This window comes from Thunnus thynnus, chromosome 4 (genome assembly GCF_963924715.1).
Source record: "Thunnus thynnus chromosome 4, fThuThy2.1, whole genome shotgun sequence".
NCBI lineage: Eukaryota > Metazoa > Chordata > Actinopteri > Scombriformes > Scombridae > Thunnus > Thunnus thynnus.
The window spans coordinates 20,264,386-20,280,371 of record NC_089520.1 but is presented as its reverse complement, the minus strand read 5'-3'; the positions used below and the strand labels follow the sequence as shown (position 1 = coordinate 20,280,371).

Sequence of the window (15,986 nt, the reverse complement as noted above, 5' to 3'; positions counted from 1 at the left end):
TAAAGTCCAAAAGAACCGAAAGGAAGATCTGTTGTGTCGTTATATAAAGATTATGTAAAAGCAACTATTATCTGCCATTTGACAACACTATCCACATGATACACAGGAAATCATGATGGCACATTTGTAATTTTATATCCAATCATCACAATGACCTGTAATGTGGATGATCACCAACAACAATCAATCACGTCCAGTGTCAGTTCTTACAAAACACTTAAATCCATTTACATTTACGCAGCTCTTCACCAGAGAAGATGCTGATCTCATTTATCTGATGTGAGCTGGGTTTGATATTACTCTAACCTGCTGCCACTGCCCCAGTGCTGCACCTCATTTATAATTCAGAAGGGAACCGTTAATCTTCTGAGAGCAGAACGCCCGTCCACAAGGCCACTGCCTAAATCAACCCTGCCATGTGATAGCCTGCTTCCCAGCCGAATACACATCAGGTTGAATCAGCTTTGTGAACAGGCTGTTGTGACAGCAAGGAGTGAGTTTACATGACTCGCTCTGTAGCTAAAATCACAACTGTCAGGAGACAAGAAAACAGTGTAATGACAACAATGCAAGTGAAAATACTACTACATTCATCACTGAGAGTGTGTCAGTGTTGAATTAATAATTATGGCTTTGCAAAGCTGCATCAGTTATGTCGTTTGTTAAGAAGGTTTATGGATTTTAGAGCCTTGGTCTAGCTCACTTATGAATTCCACCTCATGAAAAAGGCCTCTAGGTCACATTGGTATACCGTATTGTGGCAGCAATGCTGCACATTAGAAGAACAATCGATGTCCTAATGCCAAAAACACTCACTGGTAATGATGGGTAATTACTGCTACTGAGATCCATGTCTCATTATTATACAGTGGAGGCTGCAGATGTATTGGGTCTGCACAGTTCAGTCCAAGCAACGCAGTTTGCATACAGTATGCGGTTCTGTAGAGAGTAGAGAGGGCTGAATGTTACAAACATTTTAATTAGTAACACAATGTACCATGCTTAACACATGTTAGTGCAACTTCAGTATAAGAAGATTCTGACCGAGAAAGTAGGACAACACATGGTAACAGTACACACGTCTTTCTTGTCCAGGTGCCCATGAGTCCAATTTTTTTTTTCTGATTTCTGCCTCCCAAGGATTCCCAACACTCTAGAAAATATTTTTCTTTACAAAAGTACAATGTTTCAAGCTAACATTTGCTGTTTAATAGGTATCTATAATGCAAACACAGACTGTAGCAGTGTGTAGATCGGATATTAAAAAATGTCAAAATGAAAATGTGCTCTCTCCATCGTATAATTCCACTCCTCAAGTCCACAATGTACAGTTATACTGATGCATTTGGGAGAGGATGTAAGCATGGATCCCTACAGACATCCAGCGAAAAGATTAATAATGATAATATCAGATAATTGGCCTCAAGTTACAGCACTATAGATGAGCTCATTCATATACACCATGTTATCCTCTCTGTGTGTTGTCTCTTTGTTTTGACACATGCATGTAGTGAGTTATTTTCTGGAAGTGTCAGGAGGAGGTTTACATTTATTCTCTAGCATTTACTTTTTATTTGTTAAATCTTTATGTATCATTTATTGTTCCAATCATGAATAATTTAGTAAAGACATTGAAAAAGTTTACATGATAGCAACCCTGTATTTTAATAAACATGATTCTTGAGACCTATATTTTTTAGTTGAATTGAAGGTATTGTCTTTCATGTTTGTTAAAACACTCTTTAACAAATACAGTCACATTCTTCTGCAATACTGCAGATGTTTTGTTTCACTTTAAGTCGTCTCCTGGTATAAGGAAGGAAACAATTAAAACTCCTCACACAATTACTATTCACTTGTAATGTGAGCTGACAGTGTGATCACAGAAAGGCTTTGATAATGGAAAAATCCTTCTGTTTAATGCAGTCATTGGCTCCATTTGTTTAAAAGAAGAGGAAAATGAGACAAACAATTCCTCAAATTACAGAGATCACCTGTACGAAACATTTACAGGTTCAAATCCACAGATGAAATTACATATCTTTTATTTCCTTTGCATAAACAAAAACGTTTCTGCCACTTAAAACAAAAATGGTTTACATTTCAATACATTCAGGATTTCTGTGGACAGCTGGATGTAAGCAGTATCTGCACAATGTAACACTGTCTGGGAAGTGAGACCTCACTGTGTGACTCGATCCATTGAAATCTTGGCCCTGATTTATTGTCACAGTTTCAACCTTTTAATCTAGTCAACCCTTTGCTCCCACTTGGCGTCACTTCTGTGTTTACCTCCCTGCTATTTGGCACTGTTTCTAATACACGGTTGGATAAATCTCAATGAGCCATATGTGCTCGCATACGGACACATTTTTTTTCAAGTTTTTTTGTTTGTGAATCATTTTATTATTGTTTTGTTCACTCTTCTTTCCAAATGTCTCCACATGACAATCGTTTTATCCTGCAAACGGAGCTCTCACTGTTTGCTTTCATTTACATCACTCCACCACCCTCACCTACTAACCTTGGCACCATAGCAACCAGACCTGTGCACCATTTCATCTTCACATCACTTTTTATGTCAGGGTTTTTGTGTGAGATGACTTTGTGGCCAGAAGATTGATGACAAGGGATTTAATTTACTCCTGTACTTGAGCTTCATCTGTCATGGTGATGTCTGCATCGTCACCCTCTGCCCCCTCTTTTGCTTTGGACTCCCATCATAGACCCAGCATGTGTACTCTGCCATTTTCCACCCTGTTACATTGCTATAAAGATATTCTCAGTGAGTAAGATCACCTGTCTGCTCACCTGTTCCTCATTCCTCTGTATTAAGGCCAGTTTTCAGTACCAGTTTGTCAGATTCTCTGTTTCCTTGCTGTTGCAGTTGTACAGTGTTCTTTGAACATTACCAGTTCCCTTGTTGTTTACATCCAGCCTGATCATTTTCTATATCTACATATCTCCCCGATGCCAGATGTAAGCATGAACATCATACCAAGTAAACTGTGTTGGTATATAAGTCCTTACTGCTTGTCAGATATCCCAGCTGTCACAGCTCACCATACAATGAGTGTAGTCCATGTCAGAGGCCAGTGTAGTTTCATACTGTGTATGTGCATTTACAACTACATCTCAAGGCTGCTGATGTGTGTCACAATGCATCCATAACGAGGTTGGAATACGAACCAAGAAAAGTGGCTTGGGACAGGACTCAATGGCTTTGAAAGCTCTAGACTGACTTTGTGTCACCTGGTTTTAGACTAATTTAATTGAAAATTTATTTGCAGATAAGCACCACTAAGGCGAAGTATCCACTGATGTGATAAGGGCCCTCATGTACAGTAGGTCCTGCTTGTCCCTGTGTCAAAATCTAGTTTTGATATCTTCATTTTAGCAGTTTTGTGCTTACATGTTGCACATTTTTACCAAATAACTACACAGGAAACTTGGGGCATGTAGTATTTCAGCCAAGAGAAACTGAACACATCACACACACACACACACACACACACACACACAAACACAGTGGGAGGTACGAGTGGTTAAAAAGGGGCTTACTAGCAGCTTATTAGCAGATTAATATAGTTGTGATTCCAAAGCTAAAAAAGCAAAAGCTGTCAAACTCATCAGACTCCACAAAGACAGGCTGGTCAAGCCAAGATGGAATAACCTACAAAGAGTCTCTATTACACAGAAACTAAAATGAACGCAACAAGGTACTGTGCTCCATGTTTATATCTCACTGATGTAATATAACAGTTCACAGGACAAAGCTCGGCTGGTTATGTTAACCACGCATGCTGCTCTGAACTCTCCATATTGATCCCTCACACACACTGCTGCATGCACATCACATCCTGTGCTAAAGACTGCTGCAGCTCATACACACACACACACACACACACACACACACACACACACACACACACACACACACACACACACACACACACACACAATGAGCATTTGCCCTGTCCTTCACCAGAGTAATAAGATGAACCAGAAGGAAGGGCTGCATCATTAAAGACACGGTTGCACTGAATGAGCAAGACAATGCCGCCTTAAAGGGAAGAAAAATTAAACCATCCCAAAGGACCTCCCTCCTTTGTTTCAGGGAAAACTGCATCATGATAAAGACCAAATTAATAATCTAATGAGGAAATGAAGGGACAAAAGGCACAAGCAACCTTCAGGAAACCTCCTCCTCGTCATCTCAAAGACAACTCATTGCTCAGATGTACATAGCAATCAAAATCCAACATGTTTAATAAATATGTTAAAACATTTAAATACAGCAGCTGATTTCAGACACATAATTTCATGTTGCTATGGTGGCCAGCTAAATAACATTGTACTTGACCAGCTCAGTATGAGAACATCCTACTAATAATATTGGATCCATACAGTGCAAAGTCCATTTTTTTTTGCTTATTTGCACACTTCTATTTTTATTCTTTATTGTTTATAATATTGTAGTCATGTATCTTTTTTTTGAGAGGTGATGTAAATGAGAGAGAGAGAGAGAGAGAGAGAGAGAGAGAGAGAGAGAGAGAGAGAGAGGAAATGTGACACACCTCCTGCTCTGCTGTTTGCGCCCCTCAGATCAACTATCACATTCTTGCGTTTTCTCATCAGTGAAGACCGCAGAGAGGCTTTTCCGGGCATTTTGTGTTGTACAGTATGTTCGCCTGTTCGTCCCGGTGATGGACAGGAGGGACCGCTGATCGCCGCCGCTGCTGCTGCTGCTGTGATGAAGAGGATGGTGCTGTCCTGTAGCGGATCACCTCCGAGGCTGGACTGCTGAAGACTTCCCCCTTTTTTCTTCTCTCCGCGTCTTAAGAAACCGCTAAAAGGTATAAAGCACCGACGGACGAGACACTTCTGCCTGATGGGACAATGTTTCTGACTGGGTGAGGAGATTTGATAATGGGATGGGAGGAGGAAACAAACAACAGCATGTTAATACTCGTTTAATTATTATATTTATCTTATAATTAAATTGATGCTGATTTTAATCCCTAAAATTCACTGATGGCGTTGTGGTGACATTTTTTGCTGAGCAGCCAGAACTTTTTGACAGGGACCTGGCTGCTGCAATGCACCTCCGGGTGCATTGGAGCATGAGGTGCTGCAAGCATTAATGTGATTACATTCTGCATTTAAAGGAATTGCATCACAGTTTTAATTTTGATCTTCAGTAAAACAATGCTAATTGATTCATCTCGTTGCACAATTTGTCCTTACAGTTCCATGAGTCTCCACTGTGAAGACTAGATCAACATATTCAGACTTTTACAGTTTATAAGCAGTCAAGATGGGGCGGTCGCTCTGCCTTTCCCGCCGTGCTACTGAAGCGGTGTTCAGAAGACGCAGCTTCATCACAGTTCTACCTCTGGCTCTGTTACTGCCAACAGTGAGAGTCAGCGGGCAGTTACTGGGAAGCTCCCTGGACTGCCACAAGACTTGTGTGTGCGCCAGCAACATCATCAGCTGCTCCAGGATGAATCTAACCAACGTTCCCACAGAGCTTCAACCATATACAGCTGTGTTGGACCTCAGCTTCAACTCCATCAGCAGGCTACGAGCTGAGTGGACCCCAGTCAAACTAAGCAGGCTACACAGTCTGCTGCTCAGCCACAACGGCCTCACTTTCCTCTCCTCTGAGGCATTTGTTAATGTGATAAAGCTTCGTTACCTGGACCTGTCCTCCAACGGCCTCCGCCAGCTGGACGAGTACATCTTTGAGCCACTGGAGGACCTGGAGGTGCTGCTGCTTTATAACAACCGCATCTCCCAGATAGATCGTTCCGCCTTCTCTGGCCTCAGCAACCTGCAGAGGCTCTACTTGAGCCAGAACCAGATCTCACGCTTTCCCTTGGAGCTGGTGAAGGAGCGAAGTCGGATTGAATCTCTTAGACTGCTGGATGCCTCCTCCAACCGAATCAAAACTCTGCCCCTCAATGAGCTTCAAGCTCTGCCTGCCTGGATCAAAAATGGCCTGTACCTCCATAAAAACCCTCTGCCCTGCAGCTGTGAGCTGTACGACATGTTGGCACGCTGGAACCTGAAGGACCTCAGCTCTGTCACCGACTTCAGGGACAACCACACCTGTGTGTTGCCAGGCAAGAAAGAAAAAGTGGCCACACTGGATCTGAACAAGATCTATTTGAACTGCAGCGAGGTCAGAATCATGGATAAAGAAGCCTTTCTGGAGCAATTCCTGGTCCTGGACTGTGACACAAGGCAGAAGGATATTATGAAGAGCTGGGCGCTGCCAGGAAACATCCCTGTGTCTCAGGCTAACAAGACTGCTGTGATGCTCAAAGATGGCAACCTCCAGATTGGGCCCCTGCAAGCAGAAGACTCGGGGGTCTACACCTGCTACGCCACCAGCAACTCCTTCAATGAGACCCTGTATGTCACTGTAGTGGTGTTTAACTCCACCATGAGTGGCGGGCTGGAGAACCTGAAGACGGCCTACACCACCCTCGTAGCATGTCTGGTCAGTATAGTTATGGTTCTTGTCTACCTCTATCTCACACCCTGCCGCTGCGCTTGTTGTCCAGGACAAGGTCTGGAGAAAAACGACCCCACAGACAGCCTTCACTCTTCAACTGTAAGCATCTCTCAAGCACAAGAGGAGATGGGGCAAGAAAGGGGGGAAGGCGCAGGCAAGGACTTCTCTTACAGACATGTGGGCTTCCCAGAAGCCAAGGACCAGCTGGAGCAGAACGGGAGGCTGAACCCAATAGGTGAGGAGGACGAGGAGTGGCAGGAGGACAACAGAGAGAGAAGGAGGTCTGACGCAGAGTCTGTCAGCTCTGTGTGCTCTGATACCCCCATGGTGGTGTAAAAGACAGTGGCGGAGCCTGCGTGGGTAAGGTAGTGATGGCTCACTTTGTATGCTTTGAATGTGTGCAAGATTCAAAAGTTAGCATCTTCCAAAAGCTTTAGCCAGCTGTCACAGCTGGAGGCACTGATGTAGCTGCATGTGCTATTTATAAGAAATAAATTACCAGTGCAATATCTTGATGACAGCAGTTTTAAAAATACACCCAAAACATTCTGTTAATGCCCCAAAATGTGGTTAAAACAGTTGCCTACAATATTTAAATGTATTTATCTCATATAGGATTGAAATTGTAATTTTTTGTTTGTTTGTTTGTTTGTTTGTTTATTACTTAACCACACAGAAAGTGGCATTTGTAAGACACAAAAAAATTACCTTTTGTTCTCAGTGGACATTGCAAATTGCCCTTCAAAAATGCAGTTCATGCCATAATTACTGTAATGTCACTTTTACTGCAAATTATTGACTGGACCTAAAAGAAAATGCAAAAAAAAAAATGTTTTAGAAAATTTTAAAAAATACTATCTTTCAGCAGAGACGGCAAACAGCATGAAACAATTTCTGATGTTATTCCCTCTGAATATCCCATGCTGCACTTTTTCTTCTATGCACTACAAAGATGAAGAGTTATGAAGATGTTAGACTGAAGCGGCCGCTTGAAAGAGAAGCTCATTTTTATGCAGAGCTCAGTTATTACTGCAAAGTGTTCAGTCTTTATGCTATATTTTACATTCCTGATTTGTTTTACAGGACATCCTACTCTTCCTGAGGATTACTCTTATGCAATTTTATCAATTTATATTATTTGAGATTTGAGTGTGATTTAATGCTCAAGAGATAATGTGCGGTGGTAACTGAACTTCTGTTGAAGTGTTTTTAAATACTGCTTTGACTCTTTTTTTTAATTTAATGTTGTATGCAGGTTTATTTTAAAGTCATTTTGGATTTTTCATAATTACAATCATTAACACAGTTTTTTTTGTGATATAATGTTGCTACTTCTGCCGCAATTCAATTTATTCTGACTCCAAAGAATCAGAATTTATATTAATTTAGATGAGTTTTTTTTCTCCATAACAAGAAAAAGAAAAAGTTTCCAGATAAACCAGACGATGTGGCAGTTATTCATATTGCTCACATACACACTGTAGGTATTACTGAAACTGAATTCTAGTTATTAACATCAATATAAACATAACTACTGACTATTAGCACAAATATATGTGAAATATTGATTAAGATATGACTGTAATTTAACCCATCATTTAACAATTTTCCAAACGATACTGCAAGAAACCACATGGATGAGGTTCAACGTAGAATAATTGACTCCAATATCACAGTTTCTGGTTCAGAAAAATAAACACTAACAAGCTAAAACTCATTTAATAATAAAAAAAATACATTCCACAACAAGTAAACAAAGTTACCCAGCTGCCCACAGTCGGTGCAGCTGCTGCAGGTTTTGTCTCCTGAGTACAGAATTCAGCCTCAGTTCTCTAGCTTGAAATGTTCTGGTTTATAATGTAAAAAAAAAACAAAAAAACATATATTATAATGCCAATTGAATGAATTCCTCTTTAGAGTAAATTTTTCATGACAGTGAGTTCAAATTCCAATAATAAATCTATTGTTATGATGCAGTTAAATTTATATGTCCAGTAGACTGGCGACATAAATGTGCATCCTGCCATATTGAGAAGTTAATAGCAGCCAGGAAGCATCTCCCAGAGGAAACAACTGAGAGCGAGTACCATCTACTGAATGCTTCTGGACATTAGTGCCCAACCCTGAGCAAATCAACAAATGCCAGCCAGCCAGCCAGCAGTCTCATAAACACGGTCAGAAATAGCAGTTTGGAGTTCAGCCAACATGCAGGCCCCTCTGGCTGCCTGATACAGCTGAAATGTAAATATAAGAGTAGCAGTTTTCAGCAGTTTCAGTAGCAGATGTCCTAATATTAGTTTCATTGCTAGAATACCTTGATTTTTCATTTCATTTTAGGTTCTCATATTTCAATTTGAATATCATATGGTGTCACAACAAAAGTCACGTACAAATAATGTTGTCACGATCTTAAATTCACTCTGGCTTTGATCAAAGAGCACAGTTTCTAGTAATATTACCACTGCTAATATAGAATAATTAGTAGTAGTAATCAAATAATAACTAATAATAATAGAAATAGAATTAGCTTTAGCTTACAAATTGCTGTTAAATTCAGGCTGCTCATTACAGTCCATACACACGTCACACAGTCACACCAATCCCAGATGATAGATGTAGCCATGTACAGTTCTTTTTTTTTTTTTTTAAGAACAATTAATACCACCTTTCACTTCTCATGGTGCTTTTTCAAAAGAATTTTGATAAATAAACACCTTAACTTAATGTCTCTACATGAATTTAAGCACTGAGATTTGTCCAGACGTTGTGAGCATGGTCTAATAGTATTATAATGTAGCATCTTCATTATGTTATATCTCTCAAAGGGGCACATATCCACTGTATGCTAATGTCTCTTTTTTTCCTCTGGAATTAACCTATAACCAAAGACTGAGTTACATGCTGAGAGCTAATAGTCTACATGTTCAGTGTTTACAGTCATATTGTCAGAAGTATGTTGAGGTTACCTTCTGTATTTCTATTTCAATATATGCAATCCTGTATAAGGACTTACTGTATTTTATTATTTGCTGTATTAACTTGTGTCTTTTATTGTTTTGTTCCTGTACTTCTATTACATAAACTACAAAAATATGGCAACACAAAGTGTCCACAACATCCTGTGAGGTGAATGTACTTACTGAATGTGATGATGACCTAATCTTGATGCCTGTTTAGGCAAAGATCAGGCTTTAGTTCGCTGAGTATTAAACTCCGCCAGCCTCTGTTTCTGTGTGACACTAATGACGTGGTCTCGTTCATTTGAAGGTGAAATGCGAGACCGCACAGATCGCTGGAGAGGAAACTGCTCACCCGGGGAGTCATATTTATTGCACCTGTCCCTCAGACTTATTTTCTTTTGGCAACATTCGGTGTTGCTGGCTTTTCACCCTTATTTGGATTGTTGACCGCTGGGTCTCCCTCTGCAGAGTGCACAGTCTAGTCTGTATTTACTTTACTGTCCAGGACAGAACAGTCAGCTGGATGAGTTTAATGTTGACCTCAGACAACCTAATATTTAATGTCAAATTTACAGCAGTAAACCTCGAGTCTGTATTAAAAACGTTAGTTGTAGTAGTTGTTTCAATAAGCATAAACTTAACATTATACAGAACATGCTACATCTCTTTTTTTCATAGGACAGTGTAGCAAATTTGTGCAGCATTATTATTAAAAGTGATCTTTTTGTATAGAGGTTGGTCCATCTCTCTAAAAGATGTTGCAGTGGGAAACCTCACCTGCAGCCCTGCAACTCCTCCACTGGATGAATGATTGAAGAGGTCTGCAGGGAAGTCCATGTTCCCTGTTTCAGTAGCTACTGTGTCACGTTACCATGTTTACCCACAATACAGGCAACATGAGCCAGGTGTGTGTATTTAACCATTTGGAAAGTGCAGCAGAACAATGCAGTATTGAATTCAGAGGTGAAAAGTGTTTCATGAAATAGAAATAAAAGAGGCATGAGAGGGTTAATGATCAGTGTCAATGCACGCGCTTTCATGGAAAAGAGCTGAGTGACGCACCCTGTTTGAGTATCAAATCACAGATTATAATTAGAACAATGCAGCAGCCTAAAGAAAATCTCAGATCACTGAACATCACAGATGCAGATGGCATTATAATGTAAGCCGGCGCCTGCTGACAATGAACGAGTGGCATTTGGTTCTGTGGTTTAAAGTCTGAATTCTAAGTAAGATGACTCATCCTTTCCTCATGCCCCTCCCAGGAGCCTCACATGAACGGTGAAGTGACTGCTGTGTGCTGTTTAGTGAGTCCTCTGCCATCTAGTGGCTGCCAAAACCCAGATCCATGCTGGAGTAAAACATTCGGATTGATTCTTGACAACAAAGACATGACTGAAATGTCTTAAAGGCAGCATTTTATTAGTTTCACTTCCAAACATTCATGCAAGATTATTTGTTTTGTAGTGAATATAAAAATAAAATCTGTTAATTTCTAAATGTCTCAGACTCTTCCAGGTTGACAAAGACCAGAACAGCTTCTGACAAGTTACTACAATCATTTTAAACTGCCAAGCTCTTCACATGGATCCAGGTGCCTGGTGCAAACCCTGTCCTGCACCCAGACACAGACTGGGATCAGAGTGAGAGTGAGCTAGGCCACAATCTGCTACCACTTTTACCTTACAAAGAGCTTATATGTTACAACCAGCAGTGGAAGAAGTATTCGGATCCTTTACTTCATTAAAGTACCAATACAGCAATGTAAAAATTCTCCATTATAAGTAAAAGTCCTGCATTGAAAATCCCACCTAAGTAAAAGTATATAAATATTATCAGCCTGATGTAGTTAAAGTATTGCAGTAAAAGTAGTGGTTTGGTCCCTCTGACTGATATATTATTATATATGACATGATTAGATTATTAATACTGAAGCATCAGTGTTAGAGCAGCATGTTACTGTTGTAGCTGCTGGAGGTGGAGCTAGTTTCAACTACTTTATATACAGTTAACTAGTTTAGTCCAGTGGTTCCCAACCTAGGGGTTGGGCCCCTCCAAAGAGTCACCAGTTAAAGCTGAGGGGTTGTGAGATGATTAATGGGAGAGAAAAGAAGAAAAAACAAAGTTCTGATACACAAATCTGTTTTCAGTTTTTGGGCTTTTTTCTAATCTTTGATTTTTGGTAAAATATTGGATCATTTCAACATTTATTGAAATGAAACCATGTGAGTTTAGAGGGAAAAATCACTATTTTGTGGAGCTGTTAACAACTCATAGACATCTGAAATGTGACCCCGACTTCACACTGCTTTTTGTAAGATGTCAAAAGCCAAAAAAGTTTGGAAACCACTGGTTTAATCTTTAACAATGTGTTGTATTTTAAAAGCTTGTTATATTATCCATCATGTCAAATATTCATATGAAAAGTAACTAAATCTGTCAAATAAATAAATACACTGGAGTAGAAAGTACAATATTTCCTCTGAAATGTAGTGAAGTGGAAGTATAAAGTAGCATAAAATGGAAATACTCCAGTGAAGTACAAATACCTCAAATTTGTACTTAAGAATAGTACATGAGTAAATGCGCTTAGTTACTTTCCAACACTGGTTACAACTACTAGTCTTTCTAATAGTTAATAAATCCTTTATTAAGCTATTAATCATTTAAGCTATTTCAAGACTTTTGGTTTGCCAGTTTGTTAAAAAAAAAAATCCCTGGTTAATGTATTTCCTCCTCCAGCTTTGTCTTTTTGCTAACTCTTTAATTCATCAATAAGACTCTTAAACCAGCCACTTATTTCTGGAAAAGAGCTGCTGAGCACGCATACTATGATCCATAGTGATCATGTATGTCAATAAAGGATTATGGATTTATCATTATGAAGTCTGCATTTGTAAATGTTAAGTGGATTTTCATTTGGATAAACTGCAAATTGCTCGTATTAATGGATTATGACTGTTCTATAAAGTAAACATTGCTCTAACAATGTCTTAAATATTTATGGATTGATAAAGCTATTAATTATTAACTATTAACCTTTATAAAGTTTCCCTTATTATTAAGTTTCTGTGCTTGAAATACAAACCTTTATAACGGAGGCTGATGGAGGAAGAAAGAAGCTGTTGCCATTGAGGTTGAAGACAATATCCGACAGAGATTTGTGTTGCGGCAGCTCACAGCAGCCTGAGATAAAGATGAAACATGTTACTGTTTTAAAACCCAGAACACGGCACTAAATATGTTTAATATTATGTTTACTAAGAGGAAAAACATCCGAAACACTCACATCACCATACTGGTCTGTGAATGATTATCCAACCATTAATGTTGGTAATGTTTTTGCTCGGATCAATGATTAGAGAAGTGCTGAGTCGCCCACTGCTTCACAACTCCCAGAGCAACAGTGTTCCCATTGATGGTGCTGCTGCAGCATAAAGGAAGTATCATTAAAAAATGAATATATTACATAAATCATTAGCATCAAATGGAATTATCGGACCTTCAAATAATGTGTTTAAAGTGGGGGGAAATTATACAGATTTATAGGGAAAAAAAGGTTCTTACCTCTGAATTTGGATGTTTCCAAAAGTTAATGGCACGATACAGAGCGGTCCAGTTAATGCTTCCACTGTAATATGAGGGATCTGTTCCCCCCAGAATTAACACACTGCCCTCTACAGAACTGGAGGCACAGAGATTTTTTTTTTAAACTGAATTATTCATATAAAACACTATGTTGTACATGAGATAGTAAATATTACCTTTGAGTCAGCGGTATTTTCATGTTCTTGACTCAAACAAGTTGTCACCTGCTCAGGTATACAGAGAACATGTGCTGGGGGATTCTGCTCTGGTTCCACATGTTGTCAGATTTACAGTAGATGTGCCTCCATCAAGTAACATGCAAGGCCAGTCCAAGAATCCCATCCAGACCCCAGAAAAACTGTCTCTGTTTCAGTGAGGCCATAAACCTGGTGCTCCACGTTGTGGTCACTTATCTGACAGCAAACTGTCCATTTTATGGATTATGTGCTGCATGGTACATCAGATGTTTGTCAAGGATCTAATGTTGGCTTTGTGCCGGCCTGAAGAGTGGACGATCCTGAGCTGTTGAAATTCACATGACTGTCTAGTGACACAGAGAGAGTGAGGTGAAGCAACAGAGGAGAGAAAAATGTTTCAAAAAAACCTTCACTTCTTACCAGGCACCCCTATTTTTGTGCACCTGCCCCAACATAATGTACCCAAAATAAAGAGGTTGCTGTTCATGACCGTGGTCTCATTTGAAAGGCAACTCTTTAAATTTTACAACCAAAAAGAATGGACATAAGTGATCCTGAACCTGAGTTACACTAAACTTCACTGCAGTTTTCAGTTTGTGGTGTTGTGTGTAAAACTATATCTTAGCATATTAGTTTCTTAAAAACTCTATAATGAGCTTATTTCTTGTATACTACCAAATTACATAAGCCTTTCAAATAAATGTCCTAAGAATTAACAGTCACACAGCAGCTACTTTTAGGAAATTATTGAAAAAACCTAATAAAGTGTTTGACACACAAAACTACACACTGAATAGTGAGTATTGTCCGTCTGTTAAGAGTGGGTTCTTACCAACTAATAACAATAACTTTTATTTATATAACACTTTTCAAACAAGTTTACAGAGTGCTTCACAGACATAAAAACAGAAAACACACAGTGCAAAAACTTATTATTATTTGTACCAAATCGCACCACCCTTTCTGTAAAATGTCCTAAAAATAAACTGTCAAATACCTGAAAATTACTCAGGAAATTAGTATAAAATGAAGGGACCTGTAAAATAAAGGGTTGCCAAATATGCACATGCTCTCATTGGGGGAAATAACAAAAACTAAACATCTTCATTGTTAAATTCAACAAATTGATTATAACAGAGTTCTTACCAGACGCAGAGCTGCTGCAACTTGAGGAGGGAACCCAAAGGTCAGAGGAGCCGTTGTCAAAGAGCACTTTGAAGAACTAAGAATGTTATTTTTGCCCAGAATAAGATTATTCAGTTAGTTCATGTCTGTCATTGCACAGTGCAGATTAAACAGTGGTCACATGCAACTTACATCAGGGTCAAAGGTCACGGTTACCACATTCTGCTCATTCCTTGGCAGAAACTTTGCAGAAGAGTTGTATGGAAACTTCCTCCTGTACTCTTTAAAGAGGCCTCTCTCCTGCAGCAGCAGCCTGGCCGACTTTCCTCTCATCGAGGGAATCCTGCACGGACGCGGTCTCATTAACAACACATGGACTCACATTAATTATTTTAACAGAGTTTAGCAAACATCTGGAGGCCTTCTCGCAAACATTTCGAGAATACTTCAGACCTCATAACTAATCCTAAAAAGGAGTTTCAGACTGGGAGGGATTTAGTGGTGTAGAAAATAAACTACAGTGATCTGAGCCAGAAAAAGGTCAAGAACCAGCCTTGTCTCGGTGGGACAACGGGTTTGATCATGTTGTGTTCTTCAAAAATTGGTATTGATCGTTCAAGATTGAAGAAGTGTGACAGAACAGCTGGTCTCTTAGGAAGTATTGATCAAAACACATACTGACATTTTGGGGTTTTCTGGGTTTCAGGATGAATTTTCTTCCTCCAATAGAGAATTTTAAACCTCATAAAAGTTCTCCTTACGCTACAAAACATCTAAGTTTTTACAGGTTATTTTGTTTATTATTGAGCCCAAAAATCTTTTCTTCAAAGAAGGGAACAAGTCTACTAATGGCATGAAATTGAGATCAAGATGATGGCACAAGGGAAACTGCACTATAAAGTGTAATTACTGTATCTCACAATTGTTTTGCAGTGCAATTTCACCACTAAGTTGTCTCAAAGGCTTCAAATTCCTGACTTTTAACCTATCAGGATTTAATCATTTTTAAATTAAGAATGAATGATAGAAATCACCGTTCTGATCTAGAAAGCTTTGTTAGTACAGCTGCTGACACTGTGAAAAACATTTACATCCCACAGTTCAAAACTAAGCATAGAAAAATATGAATTTGTGCTCTACAGTCACTGCACATCTTACTCGGAGACAGCCAGAAATGCCAGCAATACAAAGGCAGACTTCATCATCTCCAAAGTGACCCTACGAACATCTCACACAGGAGCAGGTCAGGTGTTTTTATATGGAGGTCAAAACTGGTCTCAGCACCTCCTTTTTAAAGTAACACTTATAACAACTAATAAGAAACCACTTTAAAAAGCCTCTAATGAGTGAATGAGTGAAACAAAAGGAGCCAAGTATGTTTCTCCGGATGCCCTCTAATCTAATGTCAATCAATTTCAGTGTTAAGAATATAACGCAACAACTGGCAACTTTTCTGACTACTTTTATCAGTAATTTATCCAGATGAACCACTGAATGATAAAAAGATGTTGAATTTGTGTGAAGCCTCTAAGAATTACATTAATACTTTTCACAACTACAGGTGATAAATGCCTCAAATGCTTTTTGATAGACACA

The 15,986-nt window shown here is 39.2% G+C and overlaps 1 protein-coding gene and 1 pseudogene across 2 annotated transcripts; one reads left to right on the top strand and one right to left on the bottom strand.

Annotated features, from left to right (window-relative positions):
* The first annotated feature begins 4,740 nt into the window (after positions 1-4,740).
* Positions 4,741-9,609, top strand: LOC137181570 (amphoterin-induced protein 1-like). 2 transcript variants are annotated; one of them, XM_067587369.1, is made up of 2 exons: positions 4,741-4,856; positions 5,250-9,609. In XM_067587369.1, the coding sequence occupies exon 2, from the start codon at positions 5,318-5,320 to the stop codon at positions 6,854-6,856; it is 1,539 nt and encodes a 512-aa protein (XP_067443470.1). In that variant the 5' UTR covers positions 4,741-4,856; positions 5,250-5,317; the 3' UTR covers positions 6,857-9,609. The 2 variants fall into 2 exon arrangements, with proteins under 2 accessions (XP_067443470.1, XP_067443469.1); XM_067587368.1 differs by having other exon boundaries at positions 4,791-4,913.
* A 2,932-nt stretch (positions 9,610-12,541) lies between these two features.
* On the bottom strand, positions 12,542-14,723 carry LOC137180810 (pepsin A-like; annotated as a pseudogene).
* Positions 14,724-15,986: the final 1,263 nt, after the last annotated feature.

Excerpts from the sequence above, each read along its gene's own strand:
- LOC137181570 (XM_067587369.1), top strand. The coding sequence starts at position 5,318 with ATGGGGCGGTCGCTCTGCCTTTCCCGCCGTGCTACTGAAGCGGTGTTC.